Source organism: Triticum aestivum, chromosome 7A, assembly GCF_018294505.1.
Source record: "Triticum aestivum cultivar Chinese Spring chromosome 7A, IWGSC CS RefSeq v2.1, whole genome shotgun sequence".
Taxonomy (NCBI): domain Eukaryota; kingdom Viridiplantae; phylum Streptophyta; class Magnoliopsida; order Poales; family Poaceae; genus Triticum; species Triticum aestivum.
The window spans coordinates 693,370,694-693,388,952 of record NC_057812.1 but is presented as its reverse complement, the minus strand read 5'-3'; the positions used below and the strand labels follow the sequence as shown (position 1 = coordinate 693,388,952).

The following is an 18,259-nucleotide window of genomic DNA, read 5'->3' as shown; positions in this document are numbered from 1 at the left end:
ATGACAAAGATGGATACTCCCTAACAAAAGGTGGTTTATGAGGGAATATATGTTTTGATTAAAGAAACAAGCTTAAAGGAGCACTACAGTAAGCAAAGTAATCAATCTACTTACTTGTATATAATCTACAAAGCAGTATCATTCTATTGGAGTATTGGCCATGTGTTGGGCCCTCCGGCCAATCATAGTTTGTCACGTAAGCTAGCTCCAGGCTAACTAAAGCTTGCAGACCTAATCCACATTAATTTGGTGCTAGTTGTAAAGAGGAAAAAGAGGGAGGAACGAATGGATTGAACAGTTATTCTATTGATTGAAGATTGGGGTATTTATACCCAGTTTACAAGGCGGTTACAAAAGGAGGCAGTTGCCAAAAGTGGCACCGACATAGCAGTGATTAATAGTTAATTAACCTAATTAATTAATTCCTAACACTCCCCCTAATCAATGCTTGTCTTTGTGAATATACATCATCTTGATAGACTCCTCCTAGTATGTATTTGCCTTGAACGTTCATCATCTTCATTTTGAAAGTCTCCTCCAAAAACCCTGTGGGAAAAATATGAGGAGAATAGTGCAGATATGTTGCTAAAACTCCTTTAAACCCAGTGGGAAAAATAATAAGGAGAAAATGATGCAACATATAATGATTATTGTCTCTTGATAACTCATATGATAAAAACCTTTGAAGAAGGAGAAAAATCATCAATGAGTTTAGAGAACAATTAATATGTCTTGAGTACTTTCTTTAAAAACCCCGATAGGGAAAAAAAATATGACATGCCTCGTTAAAAACCGTTATGAGAAACTTTGAGAGAAAACTCATAAAGGAAAAGAGTGCGATTATATATGCCATCGAAAACTCCTTTAAAACCCAATGGGAAAATATAAGGAGAAAATGATATGACATATATGAACACTTGTATCTATATTGTCTCATTAAAAACCTTTTATGAGAAACCATTAGGGAAAAACTCATGAAGGGAAAAAGAGTACAATATATGTAATCTGATGTTTGTTAACAGGTTATACTTTGGGAGATTACTCCCCCTGAACTTTGCAAATCTGGAGGATGTCTCATATCAATTACATTGACATGATCATGACATTATGAATAATATGTCGGTTTTTCCAATATTTTGTTTGCAAACTATTTCATCACTTTTCTATAATTCATGAGGATAAGTGATCTCGAGCAATGTGCTTTGTGATATTGCTCTTTATATAACCTGTATGTATTGAGTAATACAAGTGGTAGCATCTTGATAAATCAAATTATGTTACTCTGATGAATCTCAACCACATGGTTTTGAGTGTGGTTAATCATTCTGCTAAGCCAACCATATTTTCAATGCCTTTAGATAAAGTAATTATGTCAGAATGATAAGGGGAAGTAGCCATTAAATTCTATTTATATGAATTCCATAAGAAGGCTATTCCATCAAAATCAGTCATTGATATGGCTTTGTTGGGATCAAGTAAAGAGCCAATATCATGGTCAAATCTTGATTTTCCTGATGGAATTGTTCAAGATTTATTATGAACTTGAGATATAAGTTAATATTCCTCATATCGACCATATACGTTTTGTTGGTGTGATATATCCACATTGAACTTCTCAAATATGTTTTGGATATATGTAGACTGATATGTATTCTTGAGAGAATGCTCAAGTTGTAAACTTAAGCTAAATTTGGTTTAATCCAAATTTTCCGCCTTGAGATGATTTTGTATATGTTTAGGTCTTGTATAGACATTGATGATGAAGTCATCGATATACACTAAGGTGATAAAAGGAAATCAAATTTGGGATTCCTTTATTAAACATGTAAATAATCATCATTATTCGAGTAATCCTTTTGAAGAAGGAACTCATTTAGTCGGTAATACCATATGATTTCCGACTATTTCAAGTCATAGAGTGACTTATGAAGTTTTACACAAAAATTGTTGCGATTTTCTTTTGGATTCGGAAGTATAAGCCCTTCAGGGACTTGAATAAAGATTTCTGAAATGAGAGACTCATATGAGTATGTAGCCACTTCATTCATCAACTGCATGGATATTGTTATTATTTTTATTACCAATGATATTTAGTATCGAAACATAATTCCACTCATACCAAGAGGGTATGTTACATCATAATCGATGTCGGGTCTCTGCGTGAACCCTTTTGCTACAAGCCTTGCTCTCTCACCACCTCATTGACTTTGTCTATGAATGAGAAGTTTTTAGTATTCCATATGGAAGATACTTATGAGGAGTAGGTATTACTACGGTAAATACTACTCATTTATAGAGCGAGTGCTATTCTTCATTACTTACTTCCTTTTATGTGAACCAATATGAGTGCAAGAGGCACTCTACAATGGATTTTGGTTCGGGCCCAAAAGGTTTAGCAATTTGAGAAGAAATATATGTCGACAAATGTAGTCTTTAGTTTATATGATTCTGATGGAATCATTGAAGTTTGTGGATAATATATTTATTCCTTTTTAACTCTTTGTGATTTCCTACAACAAATGGAGGCAAGGTGTTTCGATGTCCCGGCACCAAAATATTTGTGCACATTTATGCCGGGCTTTGGATGATGAGCATCCAGTGAGGTGTCTTTCAACTTGATGTTGAATTACATTTACTGGTTGAGGAATTGATTTCCTCTGTTTCCGCGGAAGCATATGAGAAGTTATATCTCGTGTTGTCAGACTTTCTCCCCCTCTTGCTCTCATTTGGGGAGAAGAGTGGTTTATTAGGTACCTCCACTCTTTCTGACACTTTACTGCAGAAATATAGAATTTAGTGACACCTTTCATCAGTAAATGTATGTGGCAAATTTGCAATGTGTTGCAAATATATGATTCTCTAAACTTATAGTTCAGATTCTTTGAGTACGTGGATATAAGGATTGAATGTCAATAGCATTTATAATTTATTTCTCGGCATTCTTTGTGGTACTTATCTCCCCCTAATGCCGGAAAATATCCTTACTGCTGATGCAATCAGCATACGGGCTATGAATAATTTTGATTGACGGATAAATTGTTATTCCTCAAATAGATCCCTAATTTTCTGTGAGTGCCCATTGATGTACACTGGAGTGGTGATATCGATATGTAACCGAATTATTGCAGATAGGAAATACTTTGTTTATTTCCACGTAGTTACTACAAGGGGGTTAAGTAGTATGATATGCAGTTGATATGATTTAGATCATACTTACAGTGTGTAAGGCCGTATGTGTCCAGCAAGAGGCTGGTAAATTTACAATTCTTTAAAAGTGGTCATGTAGTTCAATTGACTATCTTTGATAAGAAATTTAGTTAAACCAATCTACGTATGTACATAGGGTACTGAATGTAATCAGAAAATTCTCGTGAAATAAGTTCAATGACATTGTCCATTCGAATGGGTTTATCCTTTGTTCAGGAGAATTTGCTCCCCAGATAATGGTTCAACATTCCACATATATCTTTTGAATGTGTTCAAGAAAGAATAAGTGGCTCATTTAGAATTTTAAGGCGAGAGTCCCTTAAAACAGATTTCCCCTATGACACATGTGGTGCACATATAATCTGATGATCTAGGGAATATTTTGCAACTTGTTAAGTGACCAACCGAATTGTCAACAATTTTCTAATCATCCCCAAACCAGGATGGCTAAGGCTATCAAGCCTAATATTTAATTTATTAATACTTAGAAAATCATTGTGTACGCAACAATATTGAGTATGAATCGAAACATACAATGAAATTTATCGAATATTGTATCCAATGGATATGATATTGGACATTTTACTACATGTATTAGTACAAGTATGGGCTAATAATATATTGGGATAATTAGGAGATTACCTGAGGTCTCCGATATTTTTGAGTGCAAATGTTTTCATCCTCCATTTTCTGCACTAGATCTTGGTCCTCCTTCTGATGAAGATTCTGAGAACAATCCTTTACCAGAATTTGGTTGTTATTTGCAAATTTGCAAATTTATCCCATTGAACTTATTGGCCTTTTAATAAATTTGTGGTGTGGTTTGACCATATGTTTTGAGGGTTTGGTAATCATAGGTACGATGTTTGTATAACCACACATTTGACAAACTAGATATTTGTCTTTGTGATCATTTGAAAATGATTTATGCCCTATTAAGAGGTAATTCTGTCTTCGGTTGTCTTTTAGCCTCCACTTTACTTTTGAATTCCACATGGTTCTATTTTGTGACTATGAAGTTGCACAAAATACTAAGTACTAGCAATAATTTCAAATAATGGAATAGAACCCGTTGGGTGAATCTGATGATTTAAAGAAATTCCATGTTTCTTCAGCATTGAAAATGGTAATACCATCGTATGAGCATGTAAAGGGTATTAAGGGCTTTTTCAACAGAATTTACATATGAAAATATTTGATCATGGATCTCGACTTCAAATTGATTAAATGACAGAATTGTGATCTGCGATAGACTTGAGGTCTTGAAACATGAATGGGTGATCATTCACGATGTGCTCATGGCAGCATGTTTCTCTTAAGTAAAATATTCGAGATGAATAAATATTCATCCATTATGTACTTAGTTTGAGAACTAAGTGAAGTTGGTGACATATAAATTCCATATGTGCATATTTAGCTATCGATAGAATAGCCATGTGTTACATGAAATGATCATGCATTATTTAATTTACTTCTTGGAGTAAAAGATATATATGGATGAAATGATCATGTTGAGCACAATCCACCAAGGTGATGCTTGGTGAACATGGGGTGTACACCTTCAAGTGCATGCGACGAAATCGTTGCTACTCTTTTGGGCTTCTTTCTTGAGGGAAAATATGTGACTTTAGAGTCACGACCAAAACATGGACTTTGTAATTTTTAACATTGGTTAGGTACCATGTAAATAATAACCACAATGTGATGTGGATCTTGCAACCGTGTTTGAGACACTCGATCGTTGCAATAAATTATTGTATCCATTTTGATGAATGTACGACACTATAATTAGATATAATTAGAAATAGTGACATAGGCTCAACTGCCATGTATTTAACCAATACAATAGAAGGTAATTACCGTGGTATGCATATATCTGCATAATTTTCTACCACTTATTCTATCAAAATGAGGCATAAATAATGATAGTAGTAGAAAAAAAAATCAACATGTAATGACCATGCATTAATATTTATTACTATGAGAGTAACCTATTTTAGTGAACAACAACAATTGCTTCAGAGGAGCAAATTTTAAGATAGCTGATGCTATACTCTCATATGTGTAGACCTCAATTTATATAGGATAACACTTTGAAGATAATCACCAATGGTGTAGATCTCGCAGTGATAGAAAACATAATCTGACTTTTGTCAGTAGATGTTCATAATTCTATTACCTTATGTTATGCTACATTTATGAAATCACTTTGAAGGTAATCATCAGTCAAAGTGACATGATGTAGACCTTGCAGTAATAGTGGATAGTCTGCAAAATTTTGCAGTAGATGCCAATATTACCTTATGATGTCTTGAGGTAGTCACATCAAATATTAATATTTGGAAAAGCACTTTGAAGGTAGTCATCTTGTTAAAATGGCAAGATGTAGACCTCACAGTGGTGATGGATAATCTGCAAATGGTGCAGTAGATACCACCAATACCTTGTGATTCACCAAAAAAAATTAGAATAGTCATATTAATATTTGGAAGAGCACTTGAAGGTAGTCATCTTATCAAAATGACAAGACGTAGACCTCATAGTAGTGATGGATAATCTGCAAATTACGCAGTAGATGCCATCAATACCTTGTGATTCGCAAATAAAATATGATGTAGTCATATTAAGTATGAAACTTCACAATCCTTGTTTTGGATTTCATCAAGATTTGCAAGAAAAATTAATCCAATTGCAAAAGAAAGAAACATGTTGTTCTAAAACTGATATTTACAATGAATGTTGAGGCAAACATGTATAATATGGCACCGTCGTTTCTAATATACAATGTTATTGCAATTTGATGAAATTGCAATGTATGGACACTTGAATAATAGTAATATGCTCATAATACATGTAGAATTCATGTTTTGCGATATATGCACAATATGACAAGACCAAAGAGTGTAAGTCGCATAGTTACTAAGGCCGATGGCCTTATTTGGCAATAAAAGAAAGTAGTACTGCTAAACTGCATATTAGAGTGAGCCTGTGGGCCTATATGCAAGTTACAGAACTTATTTGTCAATAATAGAAACTAGAAGGCCTTAGTCTCAAATAACCGAATGGATAAGGGTCCTGCCGTTATCCACTCATCATCGATGGATCACAAATCACTTCGTTTGCTACAGAGGCCAAGATGGAGTAGTTATGCATCTTTGCGCAGAGGCCTCTGCCATTCCTCGAGGACGCAGGCCGAAGGCCACGCCGGTCGCCACCGTACCGCGATGACGCAAGACGAGGGCCGCGTCGGCTGCCCCTGCCGATTTTGGAGAGATGGACTCGCCGTGGAGGGGCAGTCCAAGGGCGTTGGTCGCCGTGATTTGCATCTGAGAACGCCGCGGGACACTGCCTGTGTTCGCCGGGATGCCGCGACGCGAGTCCGCCTGCAGCGAGCCGCACCGGAGGGCGCCGCTGCCGTACCCTGTCTCGTCATTGCCGTGCCAGACGGAGAGGGGCGCAGTCACTGCCATTCGCCGATCGCGACGCCGGCCCGTGCGCTACGCTTCCAGAGGAGACCATGGCCGCTGTTTTGCGCCTCGCGCCTGATGTCCGCGACTTCCTGAAGTGCCGCCGCGCCTTCGTGCGATACGCCGCCGGGGACAATGTGATGCATCGAGGGCTGGGCAAAAATCTGGCTGCCTCTCGGGCATCAAGGACGTCGCCGGTGACGGATTGATGTGCGCCGGTGCCGCCGGCGCTGTCTAGTGGCCTAATCGCTCGCTCTAGGTTAGGGCAAAGTGCTGATAACGTGTAAAGAGGAAAAAGAGGGAGGAACGAATGGATTGAACAGTTATTCTATTGATTGAAGATTGGGGTATTTATACCCAGTTTACAAGGCGGTTACAAAAGGAGGCAGTTGCCAAAAGTGGCACCGACATAGCAGTGATTAATAGTTAATTAACCTAATTAATTAATTCCTAACACTAGTAAAGCTCCACTAAGCAATGTACTTTGCTAGCTAACCAGATGCTTAGGGATAAGGACATGGCTTGTTAATTAATTGTAGTAGTTAACAACTTGTGCCACATGTCGATTTCCAAGTAAACTTTGTGCCGATGCTCGAGACATATAAATCCACCTATCTTGATCTGATTGCTGCGTGCAATATAGTTTTACTGTGTCTAAAGCTAAAAAGGAAGATCCTACAAATGTGCCGGACAATTCATATGCATTAGGTAATGAGGCTACATGCATAATAATCTAACTATTTAGCCCAGCTAGAAATATTCGCTAATAATTATGGTTAATAGGATAATATTACCATCAACATGGGGTGCATCCCCAGTGCTCCCCTTTATTGCTACTAACACATCTCCATCTTTTCATTAATTTTCTCCAAATAAAGAAGGATGATGCTTACGCCCTGCCTAAACCATATCATACACTTGCCTTTTGTTTCTGGTTTGGACTTGGAGTCTCCCTATAATAAGTGCACACCACAATAATTCTATAGAGTTCCAGATGATGTCTTCCTCCCATGTATCTGCGTCTACCGGTATCCACACACATGACACAATCAAATAATTTTCTTATGCCCTTTGAACAAAGCTACTACAAATATGGTGGGACCAAAATTAAGGAATGTTCTTATAGTTGTATAAAATACTAATTACATCATAAGATCTCCTCACCAAGAAAAAAGACGCAAGGCCAAACTATTCACCAATCAAGCAAATGGGTACCGCATAATTAAGCAGGTTCTAGCTTAAGTTTTGTTTCTGCATGGAATTTATTCACTAAAACATTTGGTAGAATCGAGGCCAAACTATTCACAACCCCCACACCATAGGAAACTTCTACATTTCTTATGAATTTTGTAGTTGTAGTGGCCATTGCATGAATGATTGGCCCACCCAATGTTCTATCTTTCAAGTTACTTGGACCTACACAATATACCTAGTAATTTAATTAAATTTTTACTAATTCTCAAGTACCTATTTTTTATAAATCTTAGTTCGCCAAAAGCATGACTTAGACCAAAAATTATGTATTGAAACAACAAGTGCAGAAACATAATTTATGTGATTTCTAGGCGTTATGCTATGTATGGACCGATATTAAGATAACAAATGGCCAGGTATCGATTCAAAGATATGACTAATATTACCCAAAAAATAAAAAATAAAAAGGAAGATATGACTGATATTTGATCAATTTTTAGGTAACTAATAAGTGGACAACCCTACCAATTAATGACGGTCAAATATGAACCATTGCATCATAGTCATATGGCATCAATCTTAGTTCCCCAGAAACCATTTTGTTCATTTTAGGCTCTAAAGCGTAGTTATTTCGTTGTATCCGCGAATTACTTCTGGATTCATACCAAGGAAGATTAGATTTTTTGTATCACTTCTGTGTTATGATCGAGCAATATAATCCTTGTTGATTTCTTTGCACCAACTAGCTAATACAAAAACCTTAGCCCAAAGGCAAATGGAAAACACATTTAATAATCCGCATATACTGGTATCCACATTCGACACACATAACACAATTAGTAAATTTTATTAGATCCCTAAATAAAGAAGATATATTACAAATATAGCAACCCCAAAATTTAGGAATCATGTTAGATTTTGGTATAAAAACTAAGAGCAAGATAAGTTATTTAATCATCTCAAGAAAAACAAAATGTCCAAAGGCACTATTACATAACCAAGCAAATGGGCACATAATAAGCAGGTTTTAGCTTAAGCTTCAACTATGTGCGTGGAATTTATGCACCGACAAACATGGTACATACAATCAAGGCAAAACCCATGCGCAAACTATTCACAACCCGGTCCCAAAGGAAACTTATAAAGTTCTACTACTTACTACTATAGTTGCAGTGGCTAGTGCATGAATGATTGGTCCACCCAACACAACACATGTGGTAATGTAATTAGCATTTTCTATAATTCCCAAGTGCCTATTTCCCCCCTTTTTTTTGAAAATATCACTCCATATATTAATTAAATGATAATGTTCTCACAATCATTCATTACAACATACGTTACACAGAGCGGGATGCTACTTACAAGAGCACCATTAGAGCAATAACCAAAACTTATTTTTGTTGACTCATGCGCTACCCCTTTAGTCTGCCAATTAATCATAACAACTCAAAAGAGAAGTATAGTGGTGTGGCAGCCTCCTGCACTTAATTGTATTAAGAATAATGTCGACGCTAGCTTTGCCAGGTGTGTGGTTCCACTAGTGTGGGGGTTGTTGCGAAGAATTCCGTTATGTTTGTTATAGTGTGTAAGAAGCTAAGCCGCGTGCATGCCATGCCAGTATCTATAAAGGTATTACTCTCTACAAGCCTATTATTTTCGAAACCGATTGTCTGTTTGTGCCTTCTTTTCTTGCAAATGCTAATCTGGACATGCCCCATCTCGTTGATCTAAAGAGAGAGGCGATGGATGTCAAGTGGCTATTTTTTCATTAATCATAGTAAGCTAAAAGCATATATCACTCAATAAAAAATTAATGTATTGAAAGCCCTCATATCTACCAGAGAAAAATGTATGTAGCCGCGATTTCTAGCCAATAAGTTGTATTTGAAGCAATATTAGAAAAAATGGCAATAAGTTGATCCGAAGGTCTAATTGAAATTTACTCAACTTTTGCAAACTAATAATAGACAACTCCATTAGTTAATGAATGTTGTAAAAATATGGACCAACGCGGCACCGACATATGGCATTGACCCTTATTCTATGAAGCCGTTCTTGTGCACATTTTAGAACTACAATCTCGTCCCTAAAGCAGAATCCTTATCTTTTATCTGGGGAGAACCCTCAAATCAATATGAATGAAGATTTTGATATTTTCTCTTACATATATTCAATAGAAATTTTGCTTGACTCTTTGCACCAACTAGTTTATGCAAAACTTAAGAAGGGAGGTAAATGTGAAACACACTCAATAATCCTTGCTGTGAAGGATGGTCTTAAATTTACTACTCCCTCCACATCGTGAAAAGGGAGTGAATAATTTCTCACTTTTTGTTGCGAAAGAACGGCGAGTGGGCCAGAACCAATGTGGTGTGCTGAAATAACCCCCATAACTGCGTTCATTTCAACCATTACCTAGGAGACTTAAAGCTAATTGGTCATCAACATCGCTGCACTATGGATTAAAATCGTTGTAGTCGATCATAGAAAGGAGAGCCAGAACCACATGAATTGAGGATATTAATTAACCACCTTTCACTATAAACCGGTGTAAAGCAGGAAGTTCTCCCTCCGACCGTACCTTCCTTGGTGTAAAATAACATGTCGTTTGGAAATTGACACGGTCTATGACATGAAAATTTGGGATGAAATTGGTGCACCTCGCAATTCTAAACAAAGGGAGTGGTATCGAGTACGAGGATCTTTAGAAGCGGAACACGCCATGGTTGTGCACACAATCTAGAGGCAATATATCCCCCAATTTAAATAACGCCTTAATCAATGGTAACTCATCACCCATGTCCTCTATCTTTTTTAGCTTTTTGGCCTATCCAAAGCCCTGATTGTATAAATTTTCTTAGCTATAAAAGTTGCATAGGGGATTTCGCGCGGTTTCGCCTAAAAAAGGTGTGGTATCTAGAAACAGAGTACAGACCTCCAAACAAGAATTTCCTCATTGTTCATTTGATATTCCTTGGCATCACAAATATATTTCTCCCCGGCCTCTTCCCCTATAAATACAGCCCATTTCCCTCTCACCCCTCCACACCATCCCTAAGACAACAACAAGCACACACAGGAGAGAAACAGAGATAACAGAGCAGCAAACTCATCAGGTGCAACTCCTCTGCTCTGCTACGCAGACGCCGTGCCCGCGGACACCAACACAAACCATGAGGCCCGGAGCCGAGTTCGTCGCCATGAGCCACCGCGCGGGGGCGCCGATGGTGGCGCCGGCGCACGGGCTGATCAACGGGACGGCGCCGCACTCGCCATGGCAGTCGCCTGTGCCGTACCTGTTCGGCGGCCTGGCGGCGATGCTGGGGCTCATCGCCTTGGCGCTGCTCATCCTGGCGTGCTCCTACTGGAAGCTCTCCGGGTACCTCGACGGCGACCGGGACGGCCAGGAGTCGGGGGGCGACGGGGAGAAGGCCTCGGCGTCCGGCGCGTCCAAGCCGGCCCTGGATTTCCAGGAGCACGTCGTGGTCATCATGGCCGGCGACGACCGGCCCACGTTCCTCGCCAAGCCGGCCACTAGCCGGGCAGCCGAGGTAGAGCTCGCAGCGGCGGCGGCAGCAAGCGCGAGCGCCGTCGACGAAAAGGAGAAGAAGATGGACGAGCAGGGCTGCGAGGTGAGCTCGCAGCTCGGAGGCGACCCCGCCGACGCGGCGAGCGGGAGCAGCGGCCACCACCATGACCATGAGAGCAGCAGCACGACGGGGCGGCAAGAAAGCTTGCAATGAAGCCTGAGGACAATGAGATGACAACTAACTCAGCTATTTCATCTGATTGTGCGCGGCCTCGCTGCGAACTCCATCAAATTCCACGGCTGCAACATGAAGTCCTACCCGGAGGCCTAGCGTGGTGGGCGGAGGCCTAGCGTGGGTCACTGGCTCCCAGGCCCAGGCCGGCAAGTTTCAGGACCGCGCCGACCGGCTCGACCGCAAGGATGAGGACTGCAGCCGGCTGCTCTCCGCGCTCCTCACCGGCACGAGCGCCGACGGTGGCGCCGACAACAAGGAGGAAAAAGACGAAACTGGCCCGCCGGAGGTGGCGACGGTGGCCCCTTGATGAGGCGGCACTCACGGCAATGGTCGGATCGTGTAAGGGCTAGTCATGCCGTCCGCAGTGGCATTCACTGGCCATTATTGGCGGGGAAGTGGCCTTCCGACGACCGTGACAAGATGACCAAGAGGCCCAATGGCGTATCTGCAGGCATCGTGCCATGCCCAAAGGCCCGATGGCCATTTATTGGTGTAACACGATTTTTTTTTTCTGAGGTGTTGGACGTGTTTGCTGTTTGCATCGTGCTATGCAGAGGCCGGGCATTCCTTCACCGCGGTTGAATCATCTCGATATATCAATTGAGCAAAATGTTCTTTATCGAAAAAAATCTGCAAGCATGACGGCGGTGTTCGTCTGCGGTATCGTGGGTGCTCGCCGGCGGCTGGCGGCATAAATGGATTTTTTGTCTGGTGCAAGGGCAACGACCATCACACGAGGAGGTTTGTGGTGCATTAGATATTCCCCATCGGCATCTAACTTCAAGGTAGTGGCTCGGACAGTGTGGTGTGGATGTTACAGTATGACTAACGCCGGTGTGGAGTGATAGTGGCCAATTCCATGCCAAGACAAGGGCGTCCCGTAACGGCCGTGGTGGTGATCTAAAGTGAGAAGATCTCGCCGATGTACTAGGTCCTTGAGTGGAGTATGGATGCTACTATCGAATGATCCGTCGTCATCAAGATGTTGATTGGAACATCGATTCATGTTCAGAGTTAAAACTCTTATCATAGACTTTGTTTGTCAGGCTTAACAATGCCGAACTTACGTTGTTGCCTTCATGAAGGCGTTTTCTACTTGCTGTTTGCTGGTCTTTGTTGGCTAGCCTCGACAACCATGATGAAATTCTTGCCCAAACCGTCTATGCCCGAATCACGACAATGATGGCGTTAGAACATTTATCCCTTGTTGAAGGCGTCGCTGTGAAAGACATTGACTTAGTCTTAGTTGTCTCTCATATCTTGTAATGATTCAGCCATGGTTATCTTTGTCTTGTACTTTGCTTAGTAATTGTATGCATCATAGTGATGCAGAGTCCAGAAGTTTATACTCCATTTTGAGGGGGAAAAAACAAACCAATTGCTTTCAAGTAGGAAGGTAACTTTTAGGATAGAAAAGTATTGTGCAATCATATAAGTGTTTTCTTTGTAAATATTAATTCCTCGACACATAAAAAATGCAAAAAAGTGTGTCCTATGTTCCCAACTACTTATTTTACTACTGGGCAATGTCGGAGCTACCCAAAGTTGGTTTTGCGGGCTAAGGTGAGCTGAGCCGAAGGGAACACATTTTCTCTCTCTCAAAAGGCCAAGTTTATCTATACTCTTCATTTGTTTTGCACATGGACTGGACAAGCCACAGCCCATTTGGCCTTGTTGTAGCTCCACCAATACTAATGGGAGAACAAAGTTGTTTTTTTAGAGAGCAGGGCCAACCTGGAGTCCTAGACCCATCAGCAAGATCACATAGCTTACTCAAACTTTAACATCGTCATTAATTGTATGAGACATGGACTAATATTGTGTCACTCATGTATATATAATTCTAATGGAGGTTCTTATCCTTTAGCAACTAACCATCTATTACTGCTAGTAGCTTCAATTTTGTGATGATGTGGGGCGCCAGGGTATGTATTTCCCAGATATTTGTGGATTAAAGTTGTCATCTTTGGTATGTGGATCTTATTCTAGTAATATCATCTCAAAGATTTATGCATCCCCCCACTTTCAGTTGTCATTGTCTTGTCGTCAAACACTCCTTATCTTCGTGAAATCCCCCTCCCCCCGCCCCCATCCAATTGTCCTCGTCTTGTCGTCAGATGCTTCTTCTTATGTTGGTGTAAATAGTCAAAGTACTTACACAAATTAACAGTTGTATGTTTGCAATGCTCTGTTTCTTATATTAGTGAATGTTGTGGACAAGATGGTCATGGTCTTTTATGCAATGACTTTGATTTAACTGATATCATTATAAGTTGCTTAAGTTCTTATTCTAGAAATCGTGTCGCCACATTGTTTGCATCATGCTATATTTGTATGAAATTTTCATACCGGTTGACATCTAGTCACGGGGCCCAACTTCAAAAGAAAGAATTTTGTGATAATAACTACAGTATCTTTAGAGATTTGTCACTAAGAGAAAACACCGGAGATTCCGGCATCTCAGATTCCGGCCTGCAGTAAATTCTGAGTCGGAGCGTCGAAGTATCAGGCAAAGATCTCCCACAAGTATAAGAAACGCCGGATGATGCTTTTCCAGATCATTATGTTGGATTAAAGTGCCATCACCTAAATAGAACACTTTGCTTTCCTGATGGGGACCTGCACTAACACTTTGCTTCTCGTACATGCTCCTGCTGCATGAAGCATCATCTGTTAACTTAATCTAGTTACAGGCAGCATCAAGTTTTTCTACCTGAGCAGATGATCCTGGAGGTGCTGCATAAAGATTTGGCCCTGCTTTTTGGCGCTGCTTATTCCTGCTCCGTGCGAGTGCTGGTGTCACTAGCAGCAGTGAAAGGGGCAAATGCCATGGGAAGTGCTGGTGCAGACTGCAGAGCAGTTGAGCTACTAGGGCTGCTTGAGCTACTAGGGCTGTTGCACCGGACTATCGCTGAACAAGCTTGTGGGCGACGGCACGGTCGCTGTCTCTAGCGGCTCGGTTCGTCACCTCGACGGCAACCGGTCGTGGGAAAGAGCTGGTATAGATCAGCGGTGGCGCGGCGAGGTTCAGTTGCATTATGGCGCCACCATCTTCTTCAGGTACCAAAAGGGGGGCACAAGTTGGTGATGATGGCATATTAACACGCCAATTGATGGATCTTGTGCTCTGAATGATTAGCCAAGCAGCCCTTCTGCAACATGTGCTGCCGCCACCCGATTCGAGAACATCCATGCATCTCAACCCCCGCCTATTCCGGATAATGTCATATTTTACCCCCAAAACAAGAAGCTGATGGATATTTCTTCAGGGTGCTGACCTGGCTGGTAGCCTCTGAAGCATCAGATGCTCGCTTATTCATCATGATCAAGAACTCGCCGGGAAGCTCACCGGAACAACAGGCAGTGCATCTGCCCTTCTGATTTGCATCTGCTACAGTCTCGGAACACCTGGGCACTATAGGGAGATTTTCATTCCTGCATCCAGGTAAACCCGGTAGCACAAACAGAACCTGCAGCCCCAAGATCCTAGAGTGATAACTGATAAAATTCAGCCGCCGGCCGCCGCGGATTGTTTTTGGCCAGTCTGCCATCGACGCCCTGACGCCGACACGTCGCCGTCCGCGGCGGATGCGTGGCCGTGCTTCATAACAACTAACACGACACGTCGCCGTCGCAGCGCATGCGTGGCCGTGTGTGCTTGAGATGTTGTCATCCAGGATGACTGTATAGCAACCGAGGAGAGCGCGGCGTGATGCACTCGCTGGGCATTATTCCGGAGACAGTCTGGGACGGCGACAGGACGTGGATTCAGTACACCGAGAACAAGAATTGTGTTCGATGGGGGCCTCTCTTGGGCACGACTGGGCGAGACATGTTGGGTTTACTGCTGCAGCACGACCTGGAGCCCTCGACGGTGATATGCTTTCCATGACTACGAAATCACACTGTCAACAGCAACAATGCTACATGTACGGAACGGTCAATATTGATCTGATGCATCGTAAAAGGTCTCTTTACGGATCGATTAAACGTGGACGCTTCTGATTGGGCTCGGTTGGGGGAAGTGGGCCCACCCCATGAAAATCGGGGGGAAGATGTTAGTGTTAAAAAAACGTCTCCATAAGAGCCCTGTAACTCAGCTTATGTCTAGCATTTTTGCTGTCAACAGAGAGGCATGCATTCTCTTTTTTCCTCTTTTCTTCATGCAGAGTGGAATTTGTGGACATAGCTAGTGTATTACCTACGGTCCGGTGAAAGTTGTCGTTTTTGATAAGGACAGTTAACAGAAAGTATTGTTGGCCATTAAGGAAAGCATGAAAGAGCACGATAGTACTGTACTATGTTTTGTACTTTCAATTGGTTTTCTCCGTCAAAAGTAAGACCCCTCTAACACAGCCTCGACTCCTCTGTTTCTCCCTGTCTCCACAATATCACTCTTTGGAGATTTAGGGCCAGTTTCTTTGTGACTTATTTTGGTTGTAAAATGAGATGTCCTCTATCTAGGTTATTCTAGAAGTCTAACCTAAAATTTTATTTTAGAAGCCTACTAGTTAAGAGATTTAAAAAAAAAAATTAGGTTCGTCTTCTAAAATAAGCTGGATAGAGGGCATAAAGAACTGCCCTTTAAAAAGATTAATAATCATCGATGAAGATCATTTCAGGGGAGCTATCCTATCCTATCTAGATTCTAGACCAAGCCGTGGAAGAAAGCGACCTCACCGTAGAAGCTGCAGAGTTTGTATCCAAGAAACAGGAATGTTACTTGAGTCGATGGTCAAGGTCGTGTTTCGCATTTTTCAAAAAAAAGGTCGTGTTTCGCATTTACCGTGCCTGTGTCAGCAAAACGATGTAAGTTCCCCATAAATTTGCACTGATATTTTTCTATTGACTACTAGAACATAGCAAAATAAGATACAATTTCGTAATGAATGCAATGATACAATTTCGACATAAACAAGATATTCAAATACGGTTGATTCCATGTTCTCAAGATTTTTCTGTTTTGAGCCGAACATGTATAAAAACTGGCCTTTACTGTCCTAAAGAAAAGGAAAGGAAAAGAACTGCTGTAAGCAGTAAGCTAGGATATTTTGTTTCTCACACCATCGTGATATTTGTTAGCTAGGCTATAGACTCGATGTCTGATCGAATGGAGGTCAGCCATGTAACAAACACTCACATAGAGAGGTGGCCGGCCAGGCCGTGGAATCCACCTCACATCGAGACGTCTTGTATTGCATATGTTCGTTCCATCATGGGACGTGGACTAATCCGGGGCAGGTTAAGCTAGCCAAGGGAGTGGACAAGTGGAGACTGAGTGTGATCTCACCCGCCGTTATTCCGTTAAGAAACAAAACAAAAAAATGAGAGTTGATTTTGTGTCATGTATGTGTATGAGCAATTTTTATTTTCTCAAGAGATTAGCAAAACTGGCAACGGATAAGAGATTGGGGACTAGCAATGTAGCAGCATGGGCGGACATTCCTAGGTAGCTCTAGTATATACAGGTGTAGATACTTCCAGAGTACGCTCGTTCATCTCAACTCAGTAGGCAGCACCATCATTGAGACCATTTTCTCTTATCGCATTAATAAAAGACCAACATATTCTTTTACTCAGAAAGAAAAATGATATCTTGGCAGCGTACATCATCCTATTGGCCGGCCATCATCCAGCCGGCTCGGGCGTGGTCCACTCCAAGACTTGTACATGACTCTCTTTTCTATACCAACACATCGAGGCATAAATCTTATTGCTTCTTCGTGCAAAACTTATTTTTTCCTGTGACAAAAGTTAGAATTCGACCTGATAAGTTGGGTCCGAGACGGGCTTGACAAGTCCAAGCCTGAGCTGACCTGGTCCGGAAAAAGCAAACGTTGTTATTTTTTAGTTTAGTCATTCTCAGGATATATAAATCCATTATTATACCTAATTTTGAATAAAATATTGATTTCCACATTTTTGAGGCCTTTTCCGACTTTAGTGCACAAAAGCTAAGCCCAAGCCCGACACAATGTCGGTCTTTCTGGCCCAGCTGGGCTGCCTATGATTCAGGAGGCTCATAATTCGAAATCACTAATGAAGGACTACTCGTTGCAAAGAACACTCCACCTTCCCTGGTCGTGACAAGTGGCACACATGCAGCGCGCCACTTGTCGCAGCCTGAGAGTTTTTCCTTTTTTGTAGATCCGTTTATTCAAAATGTTTTATTTTTTAAACCGTGCGTCCAAACTCGAACCGTTTTCATCGTTTGATTCCTCATGTCGAGATCTTCAAAAAGTAGATCCCATGTTGATAGGTTTTGACGAACATTTTTTTTCACGAAAAAAACCAGACGAAAAAATCGAACCGGGAGCACGGGTTTTTTCTCTTTTCGAAAGAGGCACGCCCGTGACTCTCGCGAAAGGACAACCGTGCCTATCGCGGAAGCAAAACCATGACGCTCGCGAAAGAAAAGAAAAACAAAAAACGTGTTTTGTTTTTCCGTTTCCGAGAGGCACGGCCGTGACTCTCGCGAAAGCACAACCGTGCCTCTAGCGGAAGCAAAACCGTGACTCTCACGAAAAAAAACAGAAAACGTGTTTTGTTTTTCCGTTTCCGAGAGGCACGGCCGTGACTCTCGCGAAAGCACAACCGTGCCTCTCGCGGAAACAAAACCATGACTCT

The 18,259-nt window shown here is 41.2% G+C and overlaps 1 protein-coding gene across 1 annotated transcript; it reads left to right on the top strand.

The window, feature by feature from the left end:
• The first annotated feature begins 10,902 nt into the window (after positions 1 to 10,902).
• On the top strand, positions 10,903 to 12,496 carry LOC123149396 (protein GLUTAMINE DUMPER 1-like). The gene has a single exon (XM_044569052.1). The coding sequence runs from the start codon at positions 11,042 to 11,044 to the stop codon at positions 11,609 to 11,611; it is 570 nt and encodes a 189-aa protein (XP_044424987.1). The 5' UTR covers positions 10,903 to 11,041; the 3' UTR covers positions 11,612 to 12,496.
• The last annotated feature ends 5,763 nt before the right edge of the window (positions 12,497 to 18,259 follow it).

Coding starts and splice junctions, on each gene's coding strand:
- LOC123149396 (XM_044569052.1), top strand. CDS start 11,042: ATGAGGCCCGGAGCCGAGTTCGTCGCCATGAGCCACCGCGCGGGGGCG.